At 36.0% G+C, this 25,427-nt stretch overlaps 2 protein-coding genes across 2 annotated transcripts in view; both read left to right on the top strand.

The window, feature by feature from the left end:
- LOC126788376 (DNA-directed RNA polymerase I subunit RPA12-like) overlaps nt 1-25,427 on the top strand; it is a 265,399-nt gene that overhangs the window by 218,665 nt on the left and 21,307 nt on the right. The window lies entirely within an intron of this gene.
- LOC126787193 (NAC domain-containing protein 41-like) lies at nt 5,099-7,124 on the top strand. The gene is made up of 2 exons (XM_050513114.1): nt 5,099-6,062; nt 7,069-7,124. The coding sequence occupies exons 1-2, from the start codon at nt 5,099-5,101 to the stop codon at nt 7,086-7,088; spliced, it is 984 nt and encodes a 327-aa protein (XP_050369071.1). The 3' UTR covers nt 7,089-7,124.

The following is a 25,427-nucleotide window of genomic DNA, read 5'->3' as shown; positions in this document are numbered from 1 at the left end:
GTGGTCGTGGGGAAAGAGAAGAACCGGCCAGAAGGGAGTAAAAAAATCAATGGAAAAAACCCCTTCCGGCGGACTCTATGTCTGGGTCTTATTCTATCTCAACTCAGATTAGGAAGAGTGCCTTTGAACTACCATAATAAACAAAAAAAAACAAAAAGTATCATGGTACGTCGTCCTTCCTTGAAATGGAACTCTCATGCTGGAGCAAGAACTAGCATGATAGTCGATCTATTACGACCTGCACATCTATCATGCCAAACATTAGAAGACTCAAGCAAGTAGGTATAATACGTATTTATATTATTATTAGCACCATCATATACATACAGATTGAGTTTAAAGAGCCCTTCTACAAGGTTGCTCTTTCCTACAAAAGTCTCTCCCTTAGTGAGAAGAACTTGTCAGATTCAAAAAACAAGCTTTAAAATCTTTATTGCTCAACAAAATGTCCAGACACAAGATTTTTTTTCTAATTTCAGGAACATGTAGCACATTAATAAGAGTGAGTTTTTCCCAGCAGTCAATGTCAAAACCACATTTCCCTTCCCAACAACACTTGATGCAGATGCATTTCCCATGAACAATTGATCTTCACCATTAAGTGGTTGATATGTGGTAAACATATTTCTAACTCCACTTATATGCCTTATCGCACCAGTATCAATCCACCAATCTTTGTTGTCATTCACCAAGTAAACTTCATAAATGTACAACAACCACAAAATTATCCATATCTACATCCACATTCGCTTGGTTATTGTTATTCGCATTAGAAGCAGTCTCATCTTTCTTGTGACGACATTCTTGTGCCTCATGTCTAAGTTTTCCACACACCCAACAACTACCTTTAATTTTCTTGAAATTCTTGGTCTTTGGTGCAAACTTGATAACATGTTTATTGCTTTTGAGTTTTTGACCCTTGAATTCGGCTTGGAAGTTTCTCCCTCAACCATATTAGCCTTGGCTTCAAATCCAGTGTCATCATCATGTTTCTCACTGTTCAAATGATCTTCTTGCACTCTCAATTTTAGAACCAAATTCTCCATTAACATTTCACTATTCTTATGCTTCAAATGGACTTTAAAATATTTCCAAGAAGGTGGTGATTTCTCTGTAATAGAACCAACTTGAAAGCTTTCATAAATAACCATACCTTCATCATAAAGTTCATGAATGATCACTTGGAGTTCACCAACTTGACTAACAACAATTTTGATGTCCACCATCTTATAATTCATAAATTTCTATGATGAATTTCTTTGAACCAACATCATCTACTTTGTATTTTTTTCTCCAAAGATTCCCAAAGTTCCTTTGCAATATTGTATGACCTATACACATCATACAATGCATCATCCAGACCATTTAGGATATAGTTTCTACAAAGAGGAACTCACAATGTTTCCATGCATCAATTCCATTTAATTGTTCCCCAGGATAATCTCCTTCTGCCTTGGGAACTTCTTCATTCACAACATGAGCAAGGTTCTGATAGAGGCTTGGAAATTGGCAATGTCCTTTAGACAGAATTTTGCCCTTACTCAGTGCTTGTAGTTCGTTAGGCTTCTGATTATCAGGATACAACTATCAATAATCCAAGAGTCTAGCACTAGACCTTGAATTCTAGCGAACTTAGTAAGTGTTTTTCTCTTGAAGAAAAGAAGAAAGGAATTTGTTGTTATTTTTGTAGAGGGAGACCTGTTTGGTTTATATATTGTTGTAGATACCACTTTGAGATCGAATATGTCCAAAACTAGATTGAATACTTTATCTTTGATTTCAATTGAGAGTGAAGTCCTAGAAGAAATTGATTATGAAAAATTGATTGATGAATTTGCAGATAAAGTGCAAGGAGGTCAATTTTTTAGCTAATTGAAATAGTTATTTTTCCTTGTTGACGTAGTTAAGTTTTGAATTACCATGAATCTTACAAAGTTTGTTTACAAGCATAATATATGCAACTTTCTTTGTAATATTGATATTTATAATTACTATTATTTTTCATAAATACGAAAGGTCTGATTTTTTTCCGCACCATACCCTCTAATACTTTGGATTGGCCATGTTAATGGGATGACAAGTTAAAATGTGGGAGTAGTCATCCTCAAATGAAGATTAATTATCAATTAAAAAACAAATTGTAAAATCTACCTACATCATCTCTGCTATGTTGCGTATATAATCAAGTCTCTCTATACAATTAAGCAGACGACTGAAAATACCACCAGAGTAGTTTAGACATTTAGTATAAGTTTGAGATAGAAATGATTTGAGCTGTAGATTTACCCATACTTTTTGAACGGTCAATGTGACTGTGAAATAACTCGGGAGAATTGTATTCACATGGTAAAATATTTACCATTTTCACTAACCTTTTAATTAATAGGCATCATTAAGCTTGTCATCGGTGTTCAAAATCTAAGCCTCATTTTGCTTGGAAATCTAAGTCAGGGTTAGTTTTGTGTGTATTTAATTTCAGTTTCATTAATTTTCAAGAATCAAGAGCAACATATATGCTACAATGTGCCTGTTGTGAGTTGAACACGAACTCTCATTTACAATGAGACTAGCTCAAATGATATGGGCATGCACAACTTTGGCACCTCATGCCCCTAATCTGAAGCTGCGTGTCTACTGCTTTGATGAGCTGACGAACACCGTTGTCTATACCCAAAAAAGCACAAATATGCCGTATACATACTCTAAACACAATAAAAATCTACACATGCATAATTACATCCGGGAAGCCAAAATATTACATAGTTTCTCAATCCGGCATGCCACGCACGTGGACCTAAGCCACAATCACGCTCTTGGGGCTATAAGTTTGGATGTGGTGTGGAAGGTCATGGGAGTACATGAGGCCCATTTTAGATATCGATTATTGCCGATTTTAGACTTAGGACCAAAATCGAGCCCAATAATCTTAATCTTTACATGGGCATGCAAAGATTAGAAATTCAAGCCCACATGCTTAAACACAATTACAAGTGCTACCACAAAACAATTAGTTTTCCCAGCAGTACCATTAATTATGCTCACAATTACCCTACAATAACCCACATTCTTATGCATCAGATATAAAACCCACATTTGACTTCCTCTTATATCTATTATCAGTATTACCATGTTACAAGCCCTTCCAATTGTACCAACATCAAGATTGTGACCACATAGTAGCCATTATCTAGAAATATGTTGCTCCAATTTCATACTCCACCTAACAGTACAATAAAGCAGCTCTAAGCCATGTGGTTATTGCCTTGTTTGGATATTTAGAACATTATGATTCCCTTTGATGTCCAGAAGTTTTACACCATGAGGCTTATAGTTGTTGCAATCGGACAAAACTTCCTAGCAGAAAAACACAGAACTCCCCCAAGCAATAACCTCAAGCAATACATCCAGATCCAATAAGCAAACTTCAAGCAACAAGCAAAGCATTCCAACCCAAAACTATTTTCAAGCTCTAGACAGCCATAAGCTTAACCATGCACCTCAAATTTCTTCTATCTTCCCTACACCAGATTAACCTCAACAACCATTTATAGTAGCAAGCATCTCGTCTTTTGCAAATCATGTACTTTAACTCCCATGCCACATGCCTTCTTGCATGCCCCTTCATGTTTTTTGTTCATTATCAAATCCATATGAAGTTCCTGCCAATACATATCATGCCACCACAGCAACTTAATTCTACTGCATGGGAGATTTGGGGAAACACAACAAAGCTGTTTTGAAGCTTTAGACCCAGTCCCGAACTCAGAAGGGGTAGAAAGAGGAAATCAGGCCATCAAGCTACCTGTTTACAAAATGACCCTAACAACCGCTCATGTCCATAGGCCCCAAGCTACTCAAAATAGACGGGGATAATTAGGTTTGTGTAGTTATCTTTCTGCATTTTCTCTTTTGGTTTTAGAGTTTAGTTGTCAACGTTGTTTTTGGACACCTTTTGGATTTTAAATTTTTGTTTTTCATTATTCGATTGTAGTCGTGTTGAACCCTCATAGAGTTTCATGTAGAAGCTTTTGCTCCATGTTTGAACTATCAATGTTGGTCGTGATGACACTTGTCGATGGAATACAATCCCTTCTTCTTAAATTTTTTTTTTATTTTCTCCTTTTAATATAAGGAAACCTTCTTACTTATGTTAGGATGTATGTTGATAGATGCAAAACCGTATCCGAACTCCCAAATGCGTGTTTAGTTAAATCTTCCGTTTAGGATTAGGGTAAATCGCTTTGCTTTATAAATTCATCTTAAGTCTTCACTCGTCAGTCACCCCATTCCAATTTTATATATTTCTCTCGATTCTCCACTCCACTTTCTTTGTTCAAAACCTAATTTTTTTCTCTCCCGAAGCAATTTGCTCTGTTTCTACAAACATGGTGGCATGAAGATCTAGATCTAGGCCTCCAAAGATATATACATAACTAAGAGTATAACCGTCATTATACATGGACTTACCATATACTGTGAAGTGCTTTAACTACAACAATTTGATGCTACAGTGATGAGCCTTTTTTGCTGGGTTATGTGTTTTAGTTGAGCGGGTCAAGTCTCCATATGTTATGTTTATATGCTTCCACGTCTATCAGCCCACTTAATTGGTTGTCTATTGCTTTAATATATTGAGTAATAATAATTTCGTAGTCTCCATATGTTATGTTTATATGCTTCCACGTCTATCAGCCCACTTAATTGGTTGTCTATTGCTTTAATATATTGAGTAATAATAATTTCGTATATTGAGTAATTATCTAGAATCAATCCTGGACTAAAGAAGAAGCTTCTATGTGTGACTTCCCATTTACTAAAGAAAAGTAGAAAACTATTGTCGTTTTTTTCTCCTTTCAATGGGAAACCCAATGAGTCTAGGACTTCTCTCCTATCCGTTGACAGATGCAAAACCGCGTGTCAGCGGGTTAAGGAGTTTTGGTAATTCCGTTTCCGTTTAGGATTTCCCTACTTCTATAAATACTCCCCACTCCCCACTCCCCACTCCTCACTCAATTAGTTTTCTCTGTTTCTCATTTTCTCTCAATTCTCCTCGAAACCCTAATTCGGAGAGAAGAAATCAATTCCTCTGTTTCTGAATATGGTGACCTTAAGATCCAGATCCAGGCCTCCAATCCCCTCCAACAAGAAACAAGAGCCCAAGACTCGACCTCGACGGTCATCAACAAGCAAATTGGGTATCGCAGTGGGGTTGAGGTTCCACCCTACCGAACAGGAAATCGTCGATTACTATCTCCACAACCGGATTGCTAACGGCGACGAGTTCCAGTCCGACTTCATCCACGATTGTGCTGATTTCTTCGGCCAAAATGAGCCCTGGGTTGTATGGGACATGTACGGCGGCAATGAGTGCGAGGATGAACAACATAGTCTCTATTTCTTCACCCGTCGAAAAAGGCTGAGTCCAACCGCCAAGAGGTTCGATAGGAAAGTGGGCTCGGGAACCTGGAGCGGCCAACATCCCAGGGATATTGTCGCTGATGGTCTTGTCATTGGGATAAGGAGGGAGTTTAGGTACGAGGAGGGTTGTGACGAGAAGCAAAACAACGCTTGGTTGATGCAGGAATACCAGACTGTTGACGATGATTGTGATATTGTGGTATGTTCTTTAAGGAAGAGCCCTAGAAAGGCGACACCAACCTCAACTGCTCGGAAGAGAAAGACCAGGATTAATGGAAAGAAGGGGAAAGCTGTTCTGGATCAGCCTAAACCAAAGAGGCGTAGAAGGGAACAGAGTTGTGTCCAGGAGGAAGAAGATGACAGCAGTGTTGATGATGAGCCTAATATGGAACAACCCAAAATGGAACAGATCGATTTCGAGTGGGATCAAGATCATCCGTTGCTTCAAGAAGTGTCGGCCCCCAATCAGTTTCAAGTTGATCAAGATTGTTATTATCCTGAGTTTTACCCTGAGCTATATGTTGACAATAATCCTGATTTCTCTACTGTTGATGAACTGCTTGGACAGACTCCAACTTGCTACGACAGCAATAACTTCAACTTGGTATCCAGTGATAATGATCATTCTGGTCTGGAGGAAAGTAGTGAGTTTTTGTATCTTTTGCTCAATGCATGAACATAATACTAATGATGATCAGAGTCTTCCTTCTCAGTTGCTGGTCTAAATGAATAGTCTGAAGCTAGAAACCAATTATTGCATAATCTGTTCATAGTCTGAAGTTAGATAGCTTATTATGTTTTACTCTATGTACATTTCTGTACATTGTTTTTTTCATTCTTAAGGAAACCAGTTAATGGGTTATACACACTCCTATGTTGGATCGGTTCTTCTCTCTGTATCTGTGCTTTGCTTTGATTTCAAAATCAAGTTTGTTACCATTATTATTCAATTGAGCTATTTGCTATTTCTCTGTGTCACGCATCAGAGGCTGGTTACATAAGTTTCTTGTTCTGTTAAACTGCAAATATTCATGAAAATCCCAAATAACTGAAATAATATTTCACATAGCTTGCTACAGTGAGACTTACTTTCTGGTTTAAATGAGTAATTGTGCTTCATATGGTGTAGAAGGTATTAGTGACTCACAATTTAGTCTGTAATCTAAGATCACAGAGGTCATCTCCAATGTAATAGTGCTTATATATTGGATCACAAACTTAAAAGTAAAAAAACCACAGTATATAGGAACTTCATGATTTCCTAAATGAACGACAGTGAACTCTTTTTGAAATTCACTGGTCTGAGTGATTCGTTTCTGTTTCAAAAATCCCCAGTTTCATTAAGTAGACACCTTATATGTAGAAGAGCTTGCAAAGGATGCAGAAAACAACAAATGTAATGAACATTCCAAAAATTCACGAAATATTCTATTGGAGTTTTACTCATAGTATTTTCATGAATGATGCCACATTCGCTTCCCTGTACATTATAAATGCAGTACCAGCAGTGAGAAAGTAGATGTTAATGTTTATTTACTTGGTGGTTGCACTAGTAGTAGTTCAACCGTTGAATTTTGCTTCCTGATATGATCTGATTCACTCATGGTTTATTCCCCTCCACCACCTGACACTTACTTCATGACATTGTAGGTAATTTTTCACCAATATGAAGTGAAAACTAATACAGAAGAACAAGTAAACTGAAAGCAGGAAGCAGCCATGTCTGAGGTATGCTACCTGGGTCACTTCTTGACTTCTTGTCTGAAGCTCAACCTTCATTTGACCTCCGTATTGCATTATTATCTTTCATTTTCTACTGTAATGTGAGGATCCAGGAATACATAAAGGACAAGTAGACTAAAAGTTAATTCCCGCAGCATTTTTATAGATAACAGACTCTAAAATTACTACTTTTCAACTTTTTTATAAGTTATTGCGGCTCTTTTAGTATTCATGATACTAAATCCAATCTAAGGTTACAGACCTTAAATCAGCGCTGCACTTCATTTTTTTTAACACCATTGACAGATTTTGTGTGACAATCATTGTTGACTTGATTTTAAAAGGGTCTCTTAGTCCGCATGTAGATAATTGCAATGCATATGATAAACTAGTTTCAACCAATAATTTCATACATGATATATTTCATGTTTTCACAACGGTTCTTTCTTGTTGTTTGGTATGTGTTGAAGGCTGGATTGCATTGTCAAACTAGTATCCTATTGTATGAACTTGAGGCTGTTTACTTATTTGCCCCTGCACAACTTGGGTGGTGCAACAGCGTTGTTCATCCTCTTTGCATTTACAGAGGCGGATTAGTATGAGAGATTCGGATTGTAAAAAAGGACTGTGATCTGTTTATTTGAAGCTATTTAGGAATCATGATCAAATCGCAATACTCCATTTTAGATAGAGTAACATGGCATTGGTATATACAAATAATCTCATTTCTGTATTGGCCCAGTAGCAAAAGTTTATAAATTTTAGATTACACATAGGCACATAGCCATCTGTGTTTGCTCCTGCTGATTGAGCTGGTTGTTGAAACTTGGTGCTACAGGGGGATCCATCCCTGTTTTAGTTTCAAATTATCTGGAAAATCAGGATTTATAATATTGTATAATCATTATGTATATTGCTAAATAGTCATCTTTTGGTATATGGTTTGGAGTCTACCCTTGGAATTTAGAATGCAGCAGTATTTGTTGAGGTGTTAGATGTTTGTTTGAGACTTTGCGTAATGAAAAAACCTTGATTAGCCCCGCCTCAGTACAACATAAGATAAGATAATGTCGTTGGCTGTGAGGATTCTTGTGATCCGGCTATTTGCTTAAATTCTCCCCACTTTTTGTTGTGCCCTTTCTTAGCCATATCTGAATTTGTAGAGTTAGCTTATGACTTTTGCAGCTTAGTAATATTATTGCTGTTATTTATGTAAAATTCTAAGCTTACCTCAATGCTGTGGATGAGTTGCAGTTGAGGTATATGAAGTCTTCTGCTATTCCCATTGCCATCACCTTGTCTCTTTTACTGGTTTTAAGTGACCTTTGGGGTGTGCCGTGTCTTTTCCATTCCTTCACATTCTCTTCAATCAGTGGGAACCTATTCTCTGTTAGAATGAGATGTAGTGTATTCCTTACCTTCAAGTATTAAAAGATTTGATTTGAAGATCCTAGATTTAATCGACTACCAGTTAAGTTGAAGTAAGACGTCGATCTTCCTGCCCTAGATCCTTGGGTTGGTTATCAGTATCAGTCCTCCTGCTGCATTAGTGTTTTACAATGATTAGTTACTGTGATGAGTTGTGCTATCAATCTTCTTGCATTTTTGCCGATCTGTTTTGATATTTGGTGCGTGTTTAGGGAACAAGTGATCCATATGTGATCATGCAAATAGATGGTCAAGTTGTCAAGAGCAAGATTAAATGGGGTTAAGTTTTATATGATATGATGATGGAACTTCACATATTCTTTGCTGATTGTGAAATTGTTTGGTTTCCATTGTTACCTTATACTGGAAAGGAGCGTAGGATCTTGAAAAATGTGAGACTTTTCAGTTGTATTCATGTTTTGCTGCATAAATATCATTGGTCAGAAATTCGATGAATCCATAAATTTATGGACTTGTTCCTCATTTCAACCATAAGTGATTTTGTTTACGAATAATTAATTTCTGGCAGGACGAAAGAGCCAACACGGAATGAGGACTTCAATTTTAATATCAAGCAGCCTCCAACATAAAATCTTCAGGTTAACATATACTGAAATTGTACTGGTGTATTTGCTTACAAAATTCTCTTGCGTCTATTCATGTATTTTCTCTGTGTAATGAGGACCTAGTTCGTGCATGAAAATTCTGCTTCTGGAAATTGCTTTGTTCACTGCACATTAGAAGCTTGAATCTATCGATATGTTACAATGGGAGTACTTTTTCTGTTACTAGAATTCAATGAATGAAAGTGTACTTCAGATTTTCAATTTGAAGTTTTGTTGTTATGCCATAGTTGTTGGAGTACTTTTAAGTTATCAAACAGCTCTGAATTTTCTGATATCTGGCTTCACATTTTAGGTTGCTGTATTTGGGCTTGTCCCTAATGAAGTGTTTCATCACCGAAAGAAAAAAGGTTGCTGCTTGGGATTGAAACAGACGTAAGCGCATGGGGAATGTAGGCGTCAGCCTAGACTGCCTTTGTGAGGGTAAAAATTGGCTAAGTTACTTGTATGTCTATGTGTCTTGCAATAATAGATCATTTTCTTGTCAGATTGTTGAACTGGGTTGACTTTTTAGTACATTTTTGTTACGAATAAATCCTGCTTGTTAAGTTGTTATACTACTAAAATGAACCCATCATGTGGTTTTGTTGTTACGAGCTGTTGCTGCTAGTATGGAATTACACACCTTGTTGTAGTAAAAGCTTGTAGGATCTCCAGTAGAAACAATATTACTAGTGTTAGCGGAATTAATCTTGGAGTGATGCTCTAATTTTTTTTCCAGCTAATAACATACATGTGCTTTTGTAGGGAATTTGAATAAAGTACTAGTGGAATTGGAAGGAATGGGAGGAGGTGGGAATTTCTTTTTAGAGGTGAGTTCGTGATGAAATGAAATTTTGATTAAGTTGGATAGTGCGTTAAAGAAGGAAGCTTGAAATAGTTACATCTGGTAACTATGAACCTTTTCAAATTTCAGATCTCATAGAAAACTTAATGTAGTTAGTGATATCTCGATATATGCCATACGCCAATTCAAGTCTAAAACATGATTAAGTACCATCAATGCCCCTCAAATATCTGAGATGTGTACTGAGGTTTCTGGGAAAATATAGATTGTTCCTCATCTTGAAACGCCTTCATTCTAAACTTATTTGCTTTCTCCTTCTTGTTTTGACTCAGTAATTAAAAGCTTGAGTAACCTTTTACCTCTCAGAGAAAATGAGAAATTTGAAAGCAAAAAAAGTCTCAATGGATTTAGTCTGTTAAATTCTCCTTATTTAATGCAGTTGTGACAATATCTGGGTTCTTATCCCCATTCTGTTATGCTATATGGTTCTTTTTGTTCTTATCCCCGTTCTGTTAAAGTCTCCGTGTACATTTATTAATGTTTAGTTTACTGGGAATCTTCTTTCATATGAATATTGTTGTTGTTTATAACCACTGGTATTTTCATTTAATTGTTAACTTCAAACATAGTCTTACATATCTACTGTTGTGGCCTTCATTTTCGTAGAAATTTTGGCTTTTAATTTAGTGTTTATATGAATTATAATTGCTGGTGTTGAATTTTCAGGTTAAGTATGAAACTTTTGAAGAAATTGATGAGGGGAAAAAGTGGTGGATAAAGGTCTTCATTGTTTCCGACTTTCCTCGTAGTAATGGTTTTTAGCCTGTTCTGAAAAAGTGTGTAGGCTCTGACACTGTGCAAGCACATCAGTTTGCGGAATATGCGTTTGGACAGTCAAAAGTCATTCAATATAATGCTTTACCCTTGGAAAAATCTTATCTCAAGAAGTGTCTGATTTGGTAGACAGAGTTGGATTGCAGTCACGAAAAATAGCATAAGCAACTTATGTTGAATCGGGGCTTGCAACTCCAGAAGTGTTAGATGTTGACAATGATAAAGCAGCAGGATCACTTCCGCTTAACATTATGCAGTCTTCATTAATTTGCAGATATATAAAGGAAGCAACAAGTGATCTGTCAAAGCAAACTGATTCTGTTTTGGGAATAATAATGGGTCCAACTGCAGCAGTATCTCAAGCAAAGAAGGAAGAAAATGTTATAGGAGAGAGTGCAACTAAGGAAGAGGATACCATAACTGAGAAGCTTGTGAACTCAGAGGGAGCAGAGGAGATGAAAGCACTGTTTTTAACTGCATAAAGTCTAAATGCCAAAAAAAAAAAAGTTTTATAAAGTCTGAATTAAAAGCACATGTGATTTTAATTTGCTTTTAAGTTGTACTCATACATGAGATTAGTAGTTGGGTTAACACGTGTGTTTTGAGTAACCAGAGAGACAGATGGCGCAGTCTGATTCGTTGAGAGGGACTTGAACCCAAAGCAACCATTACGTTGTAGGTACGGCGTTACATTCAGGGTTGAAATAAGTAGACGAGACCCGACTTTCAAATGCTCTATGGGTCTCTCATTTCAATTTGAAATTCAAAAATGATTTGGATTTCCCAGAGCCGCTCCGGTGCCGTCACCGCCGCTGTGGCTCGTTGTTTCTCCGGTTCACGTCCTCAAGGTAAAAGAATCCCCTTTTCCCCCTGTTGTTCGATGCTGTCAGTTTTAAATTCTACTTAACAATCTTTGATTGATTCCCTTCACTTCGATTTTCTAGGGTTTGAAATTTGTTTTTCTTGATTCAATTGCAGATTTCTATTTGAGGCGGTGGGTTTCGGATGGTGTGGGTTTTAGATGTTCAGTGGTTGCCTCGATTTTTCTAGGTAAATATGACCTTTCGGTAATCTGTATTTCTCGATTTGACCCTTGGATTTGGCTCGGTAAATTTACCCCAGTGACATGAGAGAATGATGGGTGAAATCTCAATCCAAAGTATTGGTGCTCCCTCTTATTTTGGGGTTGAGGAGCCATTTTTGAATTGGGTTTCATTCGTATTCTGAGGGGTTAGTCCCACGATTATTGTTACCAAGTAAGAATTTTATCAAGGTTGCCCTTTGATCCAATCGGAACTTTTAAAGCGATTTAGTCGCAATTGGTCCATCAAATGTTGCCTCTGAGATTAAAAAAGAAAAAAAGAAAAGCAAGTTGCAAAACATGTTGCCTTTCTTGGAACCACTCAAGTGATTTTTTTGCCCAACTTGAGGTTCAAGCTATTGTGATACTACTCACACTGTTGCCTTTCGATTCCGGTTTAAGATTTTAAAAATCTCATTGTTGCCTTGTAAGGAAAGAGTAGCCAGATGTTTCTGTGATAGTGTCTGGAGGTTGCGAAGCACAAGGTTTTCATCTGCCAAGAATGCCTGGGACCATTGTCCTCTTTTGATGTATCTTTCTACTCAGATACTTCATTAAGAACTAAAACCCTTTTTGATTTTGATGTATCTTTCTACTCAGATACTCAGATGCACCATGGTACTTAGCATGAGTGTTTTTTGTGGCTTGAGTAAAGAGATACCATTTATTTCTTAGACCCAAGACTAGACAATATTCTTGCATGATATAATGAATTTGAGGTGCCTTTGCTTTGTGTCTTCCTCCTAGAAAGTGCATTTACATGATATATTGAATTTGAGGAGTACAATTGTCATATGATCACCAATCTGGTTTAGACCCTTGTCTTGTCTCTGCTTATAAGAGAATATGTTGACATGATATAATGAATTAAAGTGTTATTACTTTGTGTCTGCATAGAGACTACATTTTTTACATGATATATTGAATTTGGGGAAATGCGTTTGGCTTATGATTATCAATCTGGATTAGACCCTTGGCTTTGTCTTTGCTTAGGAGAAAATATGTTTATAACTTTGGATGATGTAATATATTTGAGATGGTTCTGTCTTTATGTCTGCCTCATTGAGTACATTAACATGATATATTGAATTTGACAGAAAAAATCAATTTAAACATGTAATGATAGCATGTTGTCCAGGCCAGAATCTGAGGGATTTATTTTTCTTCATCATTCTTGCAATTTCTGCTTGTTGCAGTATAAGAATTGTGCCAAGCTTGCTGGTTGATCCCATCCAAAAGAGTAAACATGATAGTGTTTGGATGTCGCATTTTTTCGATTTTATGCTTTGTAGACGCACCACAGTTTTTATATTGAATTTATCTTCAATACTTGGAGAAATATTCATGGTAATGCCCTGATCGATAAAATCTAAATGGGTTGTCTAAGGATTTAGTGGAAAAAATCTACATTTGGTTGTATTTTCAAGTAGAATAAAAAACTTTTAGCTAAAATTATGTGAATACAGAAAGCTCTTAGTCAGTCTGATAACCTGTCTCTTATTTTTGTGGAAATGTAGTCAAGAAAGGAATTATATGGAATCAAAGATAAGGATCCATTGCCTTTCATACAGCCCTACTATTTGGAAAATAAGTCCTCTAACAAGTAAGAAGTGGCTTACTTGTTTCACTATCACCTGAATGGTTTACGATCTGATAGGTTAAGTTTGTAAGTCTGTGACCTAGCTACTTATGAATCTGTGAGATAAATTGTGTTAGGAATATATATTCTACTCAGCCTGCAATCCGTCTGTTTGATAGAAAATAAATTTACAGTCTTTGTATGCTGTAGAGATAATGTGATGTTTGTAATGCATATCCTAATGATGAAAAAGTAACATTATCTGAGGGATTCCTTTTTCATGAGTTCCACAATTTCTTAGGGATTGTGAAGGGTACTAATTGAATCCAAAGTCTTGAGAATCTATTATTGGAGAGATACAAAGTGTCTAAAGCAGTGAGCTTAAAAGACCACTGGGGATTGATCTTTCAAGCAATCTACAAAAATTAAAATCCTTCGAATGTCACCTTTCAAGCAATCAGGATAGATGCAATAGTGTAGGAAAAACTGCTGAGATAATCGTCGTGTAAGTTCATTAGATTGGCTCTCATTATTATTCATCAAGGCATGAGTGATTTTGCTGAGAGGCTTCAAACCTAGTTACTGGAAAATGCATTTTCCTTACTTTTGGCTTCTGTGAATGGTTCAGTATTTGAAATTTTCCTACATTTAGTTTCCATATTTATGCATATACCCACTAATTAAGTTTCTATATTTCTCTATCGAATCCTCATATGAGGTGGGGTTAACAATTTTACTCACTAAACTAAGGGTGTTCAGAGAATAAATTTTTTAACATTAATTTGATTGGTGCCACTAAGCTGCTGTGTTGGGTTTAGTAGAGGGTTCTATTGCATTGATACTTGTACATATGAAGGTTTGAGAGATATTATAATTGTTTAGTAATGATCTAGCTAGAAGATTAATATACGACAACCCTACTTTTTGTTTGGTCTACTGGACTACTGGTGGCTGCCTATTGAGTATGGACTGATAATGGTTTACTCTCACAGCCATAACCCTAACCGCACGCCCACAACATAGGTCTGTTCTATATAATTCTTCGAGAATGCCAAGATTATCTAGTTTCTGTCATCTGGAATTTTATGTTTTTTCTACTATTACAATTGCTTAAATCTTGACTCACATATTAAGTTATCCTTTAACCATTGTAATTTAGGCACAAGATTGATTAGATGCTACTATGTTCATAATGTTTAAGAACTATATCTTGAAATCTGGAAATGTGAATTTCCAGCTGAATGGTCAGAAGTTGGACAACATTTTAATAGCTTGCCATTTGTCTAGCTTTATATTTGGCATCGTAAGAAATCTCTTATTTTATTTATTTTGTTAGTGTAGGGAAGTAGTTTGTAGTAGGGGTGGGTATAAAACTGATTTGACAAGAAAAACCTACCGAACTGAACTGAAAATATAGTTTGGATAACCGAACCGAAGTAATATAGTTTGGAAAATGACAAAAACCGAACCGAAACCGGGTAAAATGGTTTGAATATGGTTTAGGTGGTTGAACCGACCGCTTAAAAACCGAACTGACCGAATTTAAATTAATTATTAACAAATACTAGATATATACTATTAGTAAACAAAATACATCTAAAAATGTCTTCTAGCACATAGGTAGGGCGCAAGGAGGTTGATATATATTTAGTTATGGGTTCGAATATTAGTTTTCGCATTTTAATAGTTTATTTCATATATTTGTTTGATCTAAATATACACACTATACATAAATATTAACAAAATATATGTTTGTTGTAGTGGTTTGGGTGTTGCGACGCACCTAAGAGGTTGGGAGATCGAATCCTACCTCTTGCGACGCACCTAAGAGGTTGGGAGATCGAATCCTACCTCTTGCAAATTGCAAAAATGTTTTGCATTCCAATGTGGACTGAAACCGACCCGAACTGAAAATTTGGTTAAACTGAAATATTCGGCCCGACCCATTCAAATTCGGTGATCGGTTTGGAAAATTAGGAAACCGTTTGAAATAGTTTGGATTCGGTTTGGGCCTAAAACCGACCCGAACCGATATATGCCCAGCCCTAGTTTGTAGTACCTAAGAAAAAAGGCGGTTTATCCGTTTTGGTGGTTTAGTCTGTCGTTTGAAAGTCCCTTAGGTAGGCTGAAGTTAGAAAACATACATGGGCCAAAATGCCAATGGGTGTGAGAATAAATTTCATGCTTTTTTTTTTTAAATATATATTTAACTATTCTGTTATTATATATGCTCCTGGGGAAGTGCGACAGAGGGTGATAATCAAGTGAAACATATAGAGGGTGATAATCAACCCTTTGACAATAGGAGCTTGATAACTTAAATCCAGAGACTAGGATCAGGTGGTTTGGTGGCCAAATTAAATGCTTGTGGATTATATTTTTTATGAATTAAGGCTTCTCGAGTTTTATTACGTCCAACTTTGTTTTTGTAAATAGGTGTATATCAATGAAACTCAATTAGTAGTTGCAATATTTTTGCAACTTGAATGCTTGATTCAGTGCTTTTAGTCTTAATGTTCCATAGTTCACAATTCTTGTTGTTGATTGACTAATGTAGAATTTCCCAAATACAATAGTGACTGTATTCTAAGACTCTAGTTTGGTTTGATATCCTACCCATATAATAGTTGAGTTTGTTCTACGTCTTCATTTTTGCATGTTTAGGCTTGAAATGTTTCTAATATGAAACAATAAGATGCCAAGCTTATAAGTGAAACAAAGTTAGTGGTTGCAATATTTTTGCAACTTGAATGCTTGATTCAGTGCTATCATGTTTAATGTTCCACAATTAACACTTGTTGATTAATTAATGTAGAGTTGTTCTGATACAACTTAGAGTTGTTTGGTTTGATATCCTGCCTATATTATGGTTGAGTTTTTTTGTAAGTCTTCATTTTTGCATGTTTAGGTCTGAAATGTTTCTAATATGAAACAATGAGATGCCAAACCCTTATAAGTGAAACTCAGTTGCTAGTTGCAATATAATTGCAACTTGAATGCTTGGTGTAGTGCTTTCATGCTTGATGGTCCACAGTTAACAATTTGTTGTTGTTAATTGATTAAAGTTGAGTTGTCCAGATACAATTTCGATATCATTTAGTAGTTTGGTTAGATATCGTGTCCATATCATAGCTGAATTTCATTTGCGTCTTCATGTTTTGCCAAACTTATAGTATATTGTACAAGGTTGTGTGAAACTGCAGCCAACCTGACTTACCTTAGTACTCTTGCGCACTTGCAAGCTCATGTTAATTGATGCGATTCAACCAATTGTTGACATCTACGCGGCTCTTGTTCGTGTTTACGGACATGGCATGCATGTTGATGATATGAAGTCAGTTTCTGACAACAACTAGAACTCTAGGAGTATATTGATGAATTCTTGGGCTCAATTCTCTCACAAGAATCTAGTTGAACAAGGTTTAGTACGTTGGGTTTCATATCTGGGAATCGGATATGTAGCACACTCATTTACTTATCTTATTTACTTATCTTATCAGTCTTATAGATAGATATGATATAGTTTGAACTAATCGAGAAGTCACTGTTGCCTTCTTGATGGTTTTACATTCCATTTTTTCCTTCATGCTTTTTAGAAAGTGGGCAGACTGATGGATATGATTAAGCTCAGATGCAATTTTATGGACGTGATATGGTTCTTTCATGGTTATATAATGCTGCTGCTATATAATATTTTTAAAAGATTATTAGAGTTGCAATAGCTGGATGTTAGGGGTGATGTGAAACTCTCACCACCACTCCCCCCCCCCCCCCCAGCAGCTCGTTTGTGTTCTGAAAGTTCATTTGTTTGTAGTGTAACTTTAGGATCGTCTTAAATAAATGCTTCCCATATCTCAAACTCCCTTAGTGGAACCCTTGTAACTGTCTCATAGTCTTACCGTCTCCTTATTCAAAATCGTCTCCATAATTGTTCGATCAATTGCCTGGAACAAATAGTTTTTCACCTTCAAATCCTTTAATTTGCACTCTTTAAACGCCTTGCGCTGATTCACTATCTATTTGCTCTGTATTTCATAAGGTTGCCCTCCTCCTGATACCACTGAAGAGAAAGTTGTCGGTGTGGATGCTCCATGCAACTCCATTGAAACCATGGGTGTTCCTTGTGGCTACATCGAGATCCCGATCTCAATGTAATCCCAGTAATCATTGAATCAAGTGACGTTTTCCAAAGCATAGACCAACTAGGTATGGAAGGCTGCACGAATAATTGATTTCCTCCTCTGGACGTAATTATAAGGTTCCACTGTGGTTTCTTACTCTCTTGATGGGCTCTGATGCAGAAATACGACACGCTCTGTATTCATTTTAAGCAGAAGTGCAGAACATGCATATATAACCCTACAAGATTTAACTGAAAAACAAAAGTAACCCACGCAACGCACGTACGTAGTACACGATTATAGGAATGAGTCAAATCCTATCTGCATACCTTAATATAGGAGTTATTTCAAACATAACACAAACAATAAAAGATCAATTCCGATTCCAACACCGGATTCTACTCATTCAAGACTTATAGTATCTCGATTCTACTGTAACTATAAGCAAGGATGAATAAAAGGGGTGAACGGAGCAAACCACGCTATTTGAGTAGTAAATTGGTTCCGGCATGTCTGGTTCTCTGATGGGGCCGCGGTCGACTTGAATAAGTTGAAGTACGTAGGCAATTAATTAGCGAGTGAGATATTGTATCAAAATTTTTGAAATCTCAACAAGGAAAAACTCCGAGATGGAGGATAAAAAAAACATGCAAGTTTCTGAGGTAACAACAATGAGGCAACAGAACCAAATTCTCAAAACCCTGGTGATGTTGGAATTATTGATCTCTGCTAAATCCGTCACACATATGCAATGACACATTCTGCCATTGACAACTTGGACTCATATTTACTCTTTAGGTAGACAGCATACTTCGATGACTGCAATACAAGCGGTGTTTTTCCTTTTTTTGGTTTACAAGAGGTCTTTTCTGACCCATAGCCAGCAACAAAAAGAATAGATCTGTGAGGTGGCAGTCTGCAACGAAAAAAAGAAAAAAAAAACCTAAGTTACAGGTCTAACAGATCGAGGACTTAAATCAAAAAACTGCACAGATCTTCAATGGAAAGCAGTATAAACACTGTGGGGAAGGAGTCAAACTCAACACCACCGTATATTAGCGAGACAATCCGCAGTGGTGTTACAGTACTCTCTTAATATATGAATGACGTTCAAACAACATCAACTGGGGAAGCTGGTGTCTTCAACTCTTAAGGATAGCACCAAGCGGGATGTTGCAAGTAGATGTTATCCCATCATTATTTGACCAATTCCTAAGTTAGCTTGAAAACCGCATATCCAATCCATGTTAGGACTCCACCAGCAGCAATGTGACCATTAGTCATCGAGCACCATCAACATTCAGTTTCACAGATCCAGGGGGAGCTTGTTCATGGATAACCAGAGCATGCTCCCTCCAACTCTTCACGACTTCACCACCCTCTTCGAGCCATGTATGCTTCAGGTGCATAAACGCCATATATAATTGTTGAATGATAAAACCCTCGTTCTTATTACTTATCTCCTCGATCATGCACTCCTATAATGTACACAATTGTACTAACAGAAAAAATTGGATACGTAACAACCCCATCAAAATTAATCAAAATCTCGTATTGTTAACTGTATACATAAATACCCTGACGAACTATAACAAGAGAAGTAAAATATATCGAGTGAATAACATGTTGAATCTAATTCTAAAGTATAGCTGCCCTCGTCGATCTATAAAGTTGTATATGAGCGTAAGAGATATATCATATATGGTCTAGCAACTTCATTTTTATGCAAGGAAAAGGGTCGCTCAGGCTATTAATATATAAGAATAATTATCTCATTCCAATTGTCCAAATAGATGATTAATTTTAGAGAAAATCAAAGATATACCCAATATTGGAGTCCCTCTTTTAAATCAAACCCACACCTAAATATTTTTTCAATCTAAACCCAAATTTGTTTTTCTACAACCCTATTTTGCCCTTTTGAGCATTTTACTTTCCTTAATCGTAGCATCTATTTATTATACATGTTTAAATCATACCATTGATTTTTCATTACTTTAAATTGTTGAAATATTTGATTTCAATTTTTTTGTTGAGAAAAAATTCTTTATATAGCTCATATGAGAGTTTCAGAATACAAACACTACTCCAGCTTTTATAGATCGTACGAGAGAACACAAAGCTTGTTGTGTACTTGTATTATTCGTCATTTTTTTTCAATATTTTGAATTTATCAATAAGGTACGTATGTTATCCATTATATATATATATATATGTGTTTTCTCAAATCTTTTCTTTTCGTATCATTGTACCATGAATATTTTTCGTGTAGTAATTTTGTTATAGGTTTCAACCTTCATATTTTTTCACTCTATGTTGTTACCTAATAGATAGAAACATGCATATTAATATAAATATTCAACATAATTAAGGCAGTTAATGAGAACACAATTTATTGATTGACTATTCACTAATTTTTATCAAATTTTAATAGTGGCATTTTGTAATTTAGATTTAAACAAATGGTTATAATTGAGTACATAATGAAGAAAAAAATAAGTGGGTTTCTTTTAAAAGAGCTTCTAAAAATTGGGTATACATTAAAATACCCCTTAATTTTAATGAACTTGCAGACGCCACCTGCAAGTTTTCATGGCTGCTTCAGAATTTCTAATAATAGAGCAACAGAATACATAGGTCTAGTTACTTTTGGTTTATTTTATACCGATATCTTATCCTCATAGATTTTATATATACTGCTGGGAATCTTCATCGAATGTAGCATACAGTTCAGTTAGGTCTCATCATCCGGTCCTAAGGCCCCGACCTGCCCTAAAGCTTGCCCGATCCTAAAAGGCTAAGCCCAACCCAGTTCGGCCCGTCCTAATGCAAGGGCCGGCCCAAGCCTTTTTTCATTAAGACATGATAAGGGTTATACAAATAGAGCCCAGCCCTATCCTAAAACCCAAACCCAGTCCTATTGAGCTTTTTAGGGTCAACCTCAGCCCGACCCTAATAGCCCTACCCAACGCTATAATTTGGGGGATTTAGATAGAGACCCAAAAATGTATACATGATTAAGATTACACCAACCTCTTAGATTTATACCCAAACTTATTTATAGGTTAATTATTTATTAAAATAATATATATCATATTTAAATAACAGAACCTTATGTTATAGATATTTACTAAACATACCACCCAACTAATACAAAATCCAGATCCATGATTTAGCTTAATTGAAGCTTATGTGTTTCGAAACTCATTCATAAATCAATTGATATACAATTGGGTCATTGATTGTAGTATCTAATATTGATGCAAATCTCATCCACGATCAAAGCAATAGAAATCAATACGAGGAGATTTGGAGGTTTTTAATTTCGAAATCATCAGTTTTTATCATGATATATATATGTTATTTTTTTTATTGATATAAATTGATCAACTTATTAAAGAGTGATTTGCATTGCATCGTCGACACAACTTCTACTTCTTCTAATCGTTAGGTATAAAAAAATTATTCGTATTGTGGTCTAGATTTGTGGTGTGTCTTCTGAGCCATATGTATGCCTCTTATTTATATTCTGGTGAATAGGTACGTACGATGTGCTTTAGATTGAATCCTATTTATCATGTTGGTATTACCTATGAATTCGAATATTTTACCTTTGTGGTAGGATGCTAGGTTTATATGATAGGTAATTTATGCACTTGTAGTGGTTTATTTCCTGCGGAATAGGTAACGTATGTGTATCAGGTTGTTATTAGAATGAGTGTAGTGTTTTTCTCATATAGGTGGGGGTGGTGGTTTTCGTCCTGCTTTATAGGAAGAATATATATGTGAGGTGAAATGTGTCTAATGTTTATACATGTTGGCTCTATAAGAAGGATATACTTGTAAGGTATGAAATGTGTGTATTGTTTATACCTATTGTTAAGAAGTGTGCATCTCGTGTTTATTCTTGTGGTAAATATTTATTACAGTTCTCAAATGTAGACATTACATGAACATTATCAATGATGGTAGAGAACTAACAAGGTTTTATGAAAACTTTAGGATATTACTTAACTCACCTGCCACAAACACACATTTTCTATTATAGAAGATGGATATATTTGGACGAATTATACACTTATATCCTAGAATATAAACCCAAAAAATAATTTCATATATACCTTATGAAGATTATTTGTCAACATTTGATAAAACAAATAACAAAATCTAACATACCTAAGGAAGAGGAAAAAGTTATATACGATTTTCTCTATAATTAAGACAAAAAAAGTTGCATTTTTCATTCGTTTGACTATTCTTTTACATAAATTTATCTATTAATTCAGCAAATCAATACAAAAATTATGCATACATTAATGTTTGATATAAAATTAGAGTATTGCATTTCATAAATTATGATAGCTATATTTATGCATTTATTTTCTTTTTTCAACTAGAAGGGTAAAAATGTATACCAAAACAAAAAATTGAAATATGTTAATTATTTTAGAAAGGTTGCAATAAGTATTGGGTGTGAATTGAAAAAGAAATTGAGTGTGGGTTTGACTCAAAAGAGTGATTGAAAATGGGTGTATCACTAATTTTCTCCTATAATTTTTAATTTATTTTTAGATTTGGTTATTATTTATTACAGACATCATATCACATAGTATTATGGGGCAGTGACAATATTAGGCTATTGGTCATTTAGGTAATGTTAATGAACTCATCCCAATTAATATATGAGGCCCATTTTAGCCAACATTGTCGTAGTGGACTTTGTCAAAACTCTAGCCCTAGGTTAGGGCTCGTCAACGGGCCGGGCCGGGCCGGGTCTTAATAAATTTAAATAATGGTGGGCCGGCTATTTTCACAAATACGAATATCCAAGCCCGCCCACTTAAAAGGGGCCTTGCGGGCTTGTATTAGAAAAAATATAATACTTTAATTTAAGGGTTTGAAACAATAAAAGAATTATTAGAAAACATTCTAAAAAAAAGTCAAAAATAAATTCTAGTTTCGAAATATTGTCGATTGATACCAATAGATGTGATCGATATATATATTTAGGGACCCCGTAAAAATTTCATCCAATTCGGATCTCGTTTGACCGTTGAAATTTTCAGTCAACAAAAAAAGATGCGTTTTCACATAATAAAACCTTATTGACCGGGGCTTTGCCAAATGGTTTTTTTCGTTGCGACCATGCACGATCGGTTACAAAAATTAGATGATTTCAAATATATAAACAATTTTCCGCATTTGTATCTTGGTAATGGGTCCCCTCTTAGGGCGTATTAGTGTTGTTTTTGATTTACCAGAAATTCTGATGATTAAACGAGGTCCGAATTGGATGAAATTTTAAAATGATCATTAAATATATATATACTAATCACATCAGATGGTGTCGATCGATTCCGAGAAGTTTCCTTCATATAGTCGCTTCATAATGTGATAGTTTTATTATAAACCTAATATAAAGGTTATAATACATTAGTGGACACTTCGGCGATCGACAACTCTAATTCAAAATATGGTCGATCGACACCAGTAGATGTGATCGGTATATATATTTAGGGAACCCGTAAAAATTTCGTCTGTTTTGGACATGATTTGACCGTTCGTACCAACGGTTAACTAAAAAATAGGCGTTTTGACATATTGAAACCCCATTGACCGGGGCTTTGCCAAATAGATATCTTCAATGAGACCGCACACAATAGGTAACGAAAATTATGGGATTTCAGATATGCAAACGGCTTTTGGCTTTCACATATTTGTAATAGGTCCTCCCTCAGAGCATATTAGTGGTGTTTTCGATTTACCGAAAATTTCGACGGTCAAACGAAGTCCGAATTGGATGAAATTTTTACAGAGTCACTATATATATACCAATCACATCGTCTGGTGTCGATCGATCCTGAGAAGTTTTTTTCATATAGTCGCTTCATAGTGCGATAGTTTTATTATAAACCTAATATAAGGGTTATGATACATTAGTGGATGCTTCAGCGATCAATAACTGTAGTCCGAAATATGGTCGATCGACAATAGCAGATGTGATCAGTATATATATTTAGGGAACCCGTAAAAATTCTGTTCGTTTTGGATATTGTTTGACTGTCCGTACCTACGGTCAACAAAAAAAATGCGTTTTGACATATTAAAATCCTCATTGACCGGGGATTTGCTAAATGAGTTTCCTTGGTGTGACCGCACACAATTGGTGACAAAAATTAGGCGATTTCAGATATGCAAACGACTTTCGGTGTTCGCATTTTGGTAATGGGTTTTCCCTTATAATATATTAGTGTTGTTTTCGGTTTACCGGAAATTCCGACGGTCAAACAAAGTCCGAATTTGATGAAATTTTTACATGGTCACTAAATATATATACCGATCATATCGACTGGTGTCGATCGATCACGAGAAGTTTCGTTCATATAGTTGCTTCATAATGCGATAGTTTTATTATAAACCTAATAAAATATGTATGTATAATATTTTATTATTTGGCGGGTTTTTACGGGCCCAGCCTTGCGGGCTTTTGGCGGGGCGGGCCTTACGGCTCATACGGGCTTTTGACGGGCCTAACCCGGTTTCACACCTCTAATTTAAGTCCGACTCTCTACCCACAGAAGCGGCTTTTGACGGGCTTTCTCGCGGGCTGGGCCAGGTAAAAGCCCGTCGGGCTTGCGGGCCTCCGCGGGCTAAATGATGAGACTTACCCTAGGTATCTACCCCAATACTTCATCTAACATCCAGTACTTCACCCGCCGCTTCATTCATTCTTCTATTCTTCTTTATGTTTTTATTAAAAGAGATAATTTTGAGAAATTATTGATTTAGAATTAAATAAAAGTCTGGCCTGGTCCTAATTTTTTAGGCTGGCCCGGCCCGAGTCTTGTAGAATGGTCCTCTAAAACGGGTGAGACTTGCATATTTTGAAGTAGGGGTGGGCATAAAAAACGGAAATCCTGATCTCGTCCCGAAATTCATAGGGACGGGACGGGACGTGACGGATGTCTAAAAACGTTTGTCCCGTCCCGATCCCGTCCTTTTTCATAATAGTGGGATGGGACGTGGGACGAATAATTTATATCCCGCTTCGTCCCGTCCCGTTCCACCTTTAATGAAAACTTAAAAATTCTTATATATTTGTATCAAAATGAAACTACTTTATGTTCTTAATAACGCCAAAATTATATCAACTCAAATAATAATGGCAAATTATAATATTTTGAACATAATATGCATTTTTTGTTAAAATTTAATTATTGAATGTTACTTTGTTAATGAAAAAATAAAAATATAGGTTTTTATTTAACTTTATAGGAAAGCGAGATTTGTCCCGTCCCAACCGGGATTAATCCCGAATGGGATACATTCTTAAAAACCCTCGTCCCGTCCCGATCCCGTCCCAATTCAAATGAGTGGGACGGGACGTGGGATGAATCCCGTCCCGTCCCATCTCGTCCGGTGCACACCCCTATTTTGAAGCATTGACCCGGCTCTGCCCTAAATCAATAATTAAGTCAAAATCCGTACGGGCCCAAGTTCTTTACTTTAGTTAAAGACGCGAGGCATGAGCGAAAAAAGAAACATGCAGAGAGAGAGAGAGAGGAAATGATTGCCACGAAGCCAATATTAGAGTTCAAACTTCAAAGTCAAATGAATGCACTGGCGGCTCCTTTGTCTGACCTCTTTGACTTTTCCTCACCGTTGTACTAAAGTAATAAACTCAAAAGAAACAAAACTCAATACGCACATAACCAAAACTTAGCGTATTCCTATAAGTGGAAATAAGCTTATCAAATTCTAAAAACCAATGAGCTAAGTGAAGAAACTATTTAACATCTTGTTATCGAGCTAAAAAAATTTAGTTTGACATGAA

The sequence above is a fragment of the Argentina anserina genome, chromosome 3 (genome assembly GCF_933775445.1).
Source record: "Argentina anserina chromosome 3, drPotAnse1.1, whole genome shotgun sequence".
Classification (NCBI taxonomy): Eukaryota; Viridiplantae; Streptophyta; class Magnoliopsida; order Rosales; family Rosaceae; genus Argentina; species Argentina anserina.
The sequence above is the reverse complement of the archived record's forward strand: the minus strand, read 5'-3'. Positions and strand labels throughout refer to the sequence as shown.

Excerpts from the sequence above, each read along its gene's own strand:
- LOC126787193 (XM_050513114.1), top strand. The coding sequence starts at position 5,099 with ATGGTGACCTTAAGATCCAGATCCAGGCCTCCAATCCCCTCCAACAAG. Across the intron at positions 6,063-7,068 it reads TTCTGGTCTGGAGGAAAGTA|GTAATTTTTCACCAATATGA; the intron begins GTGAGTTTTTGT and ends ATGACATTGTAG.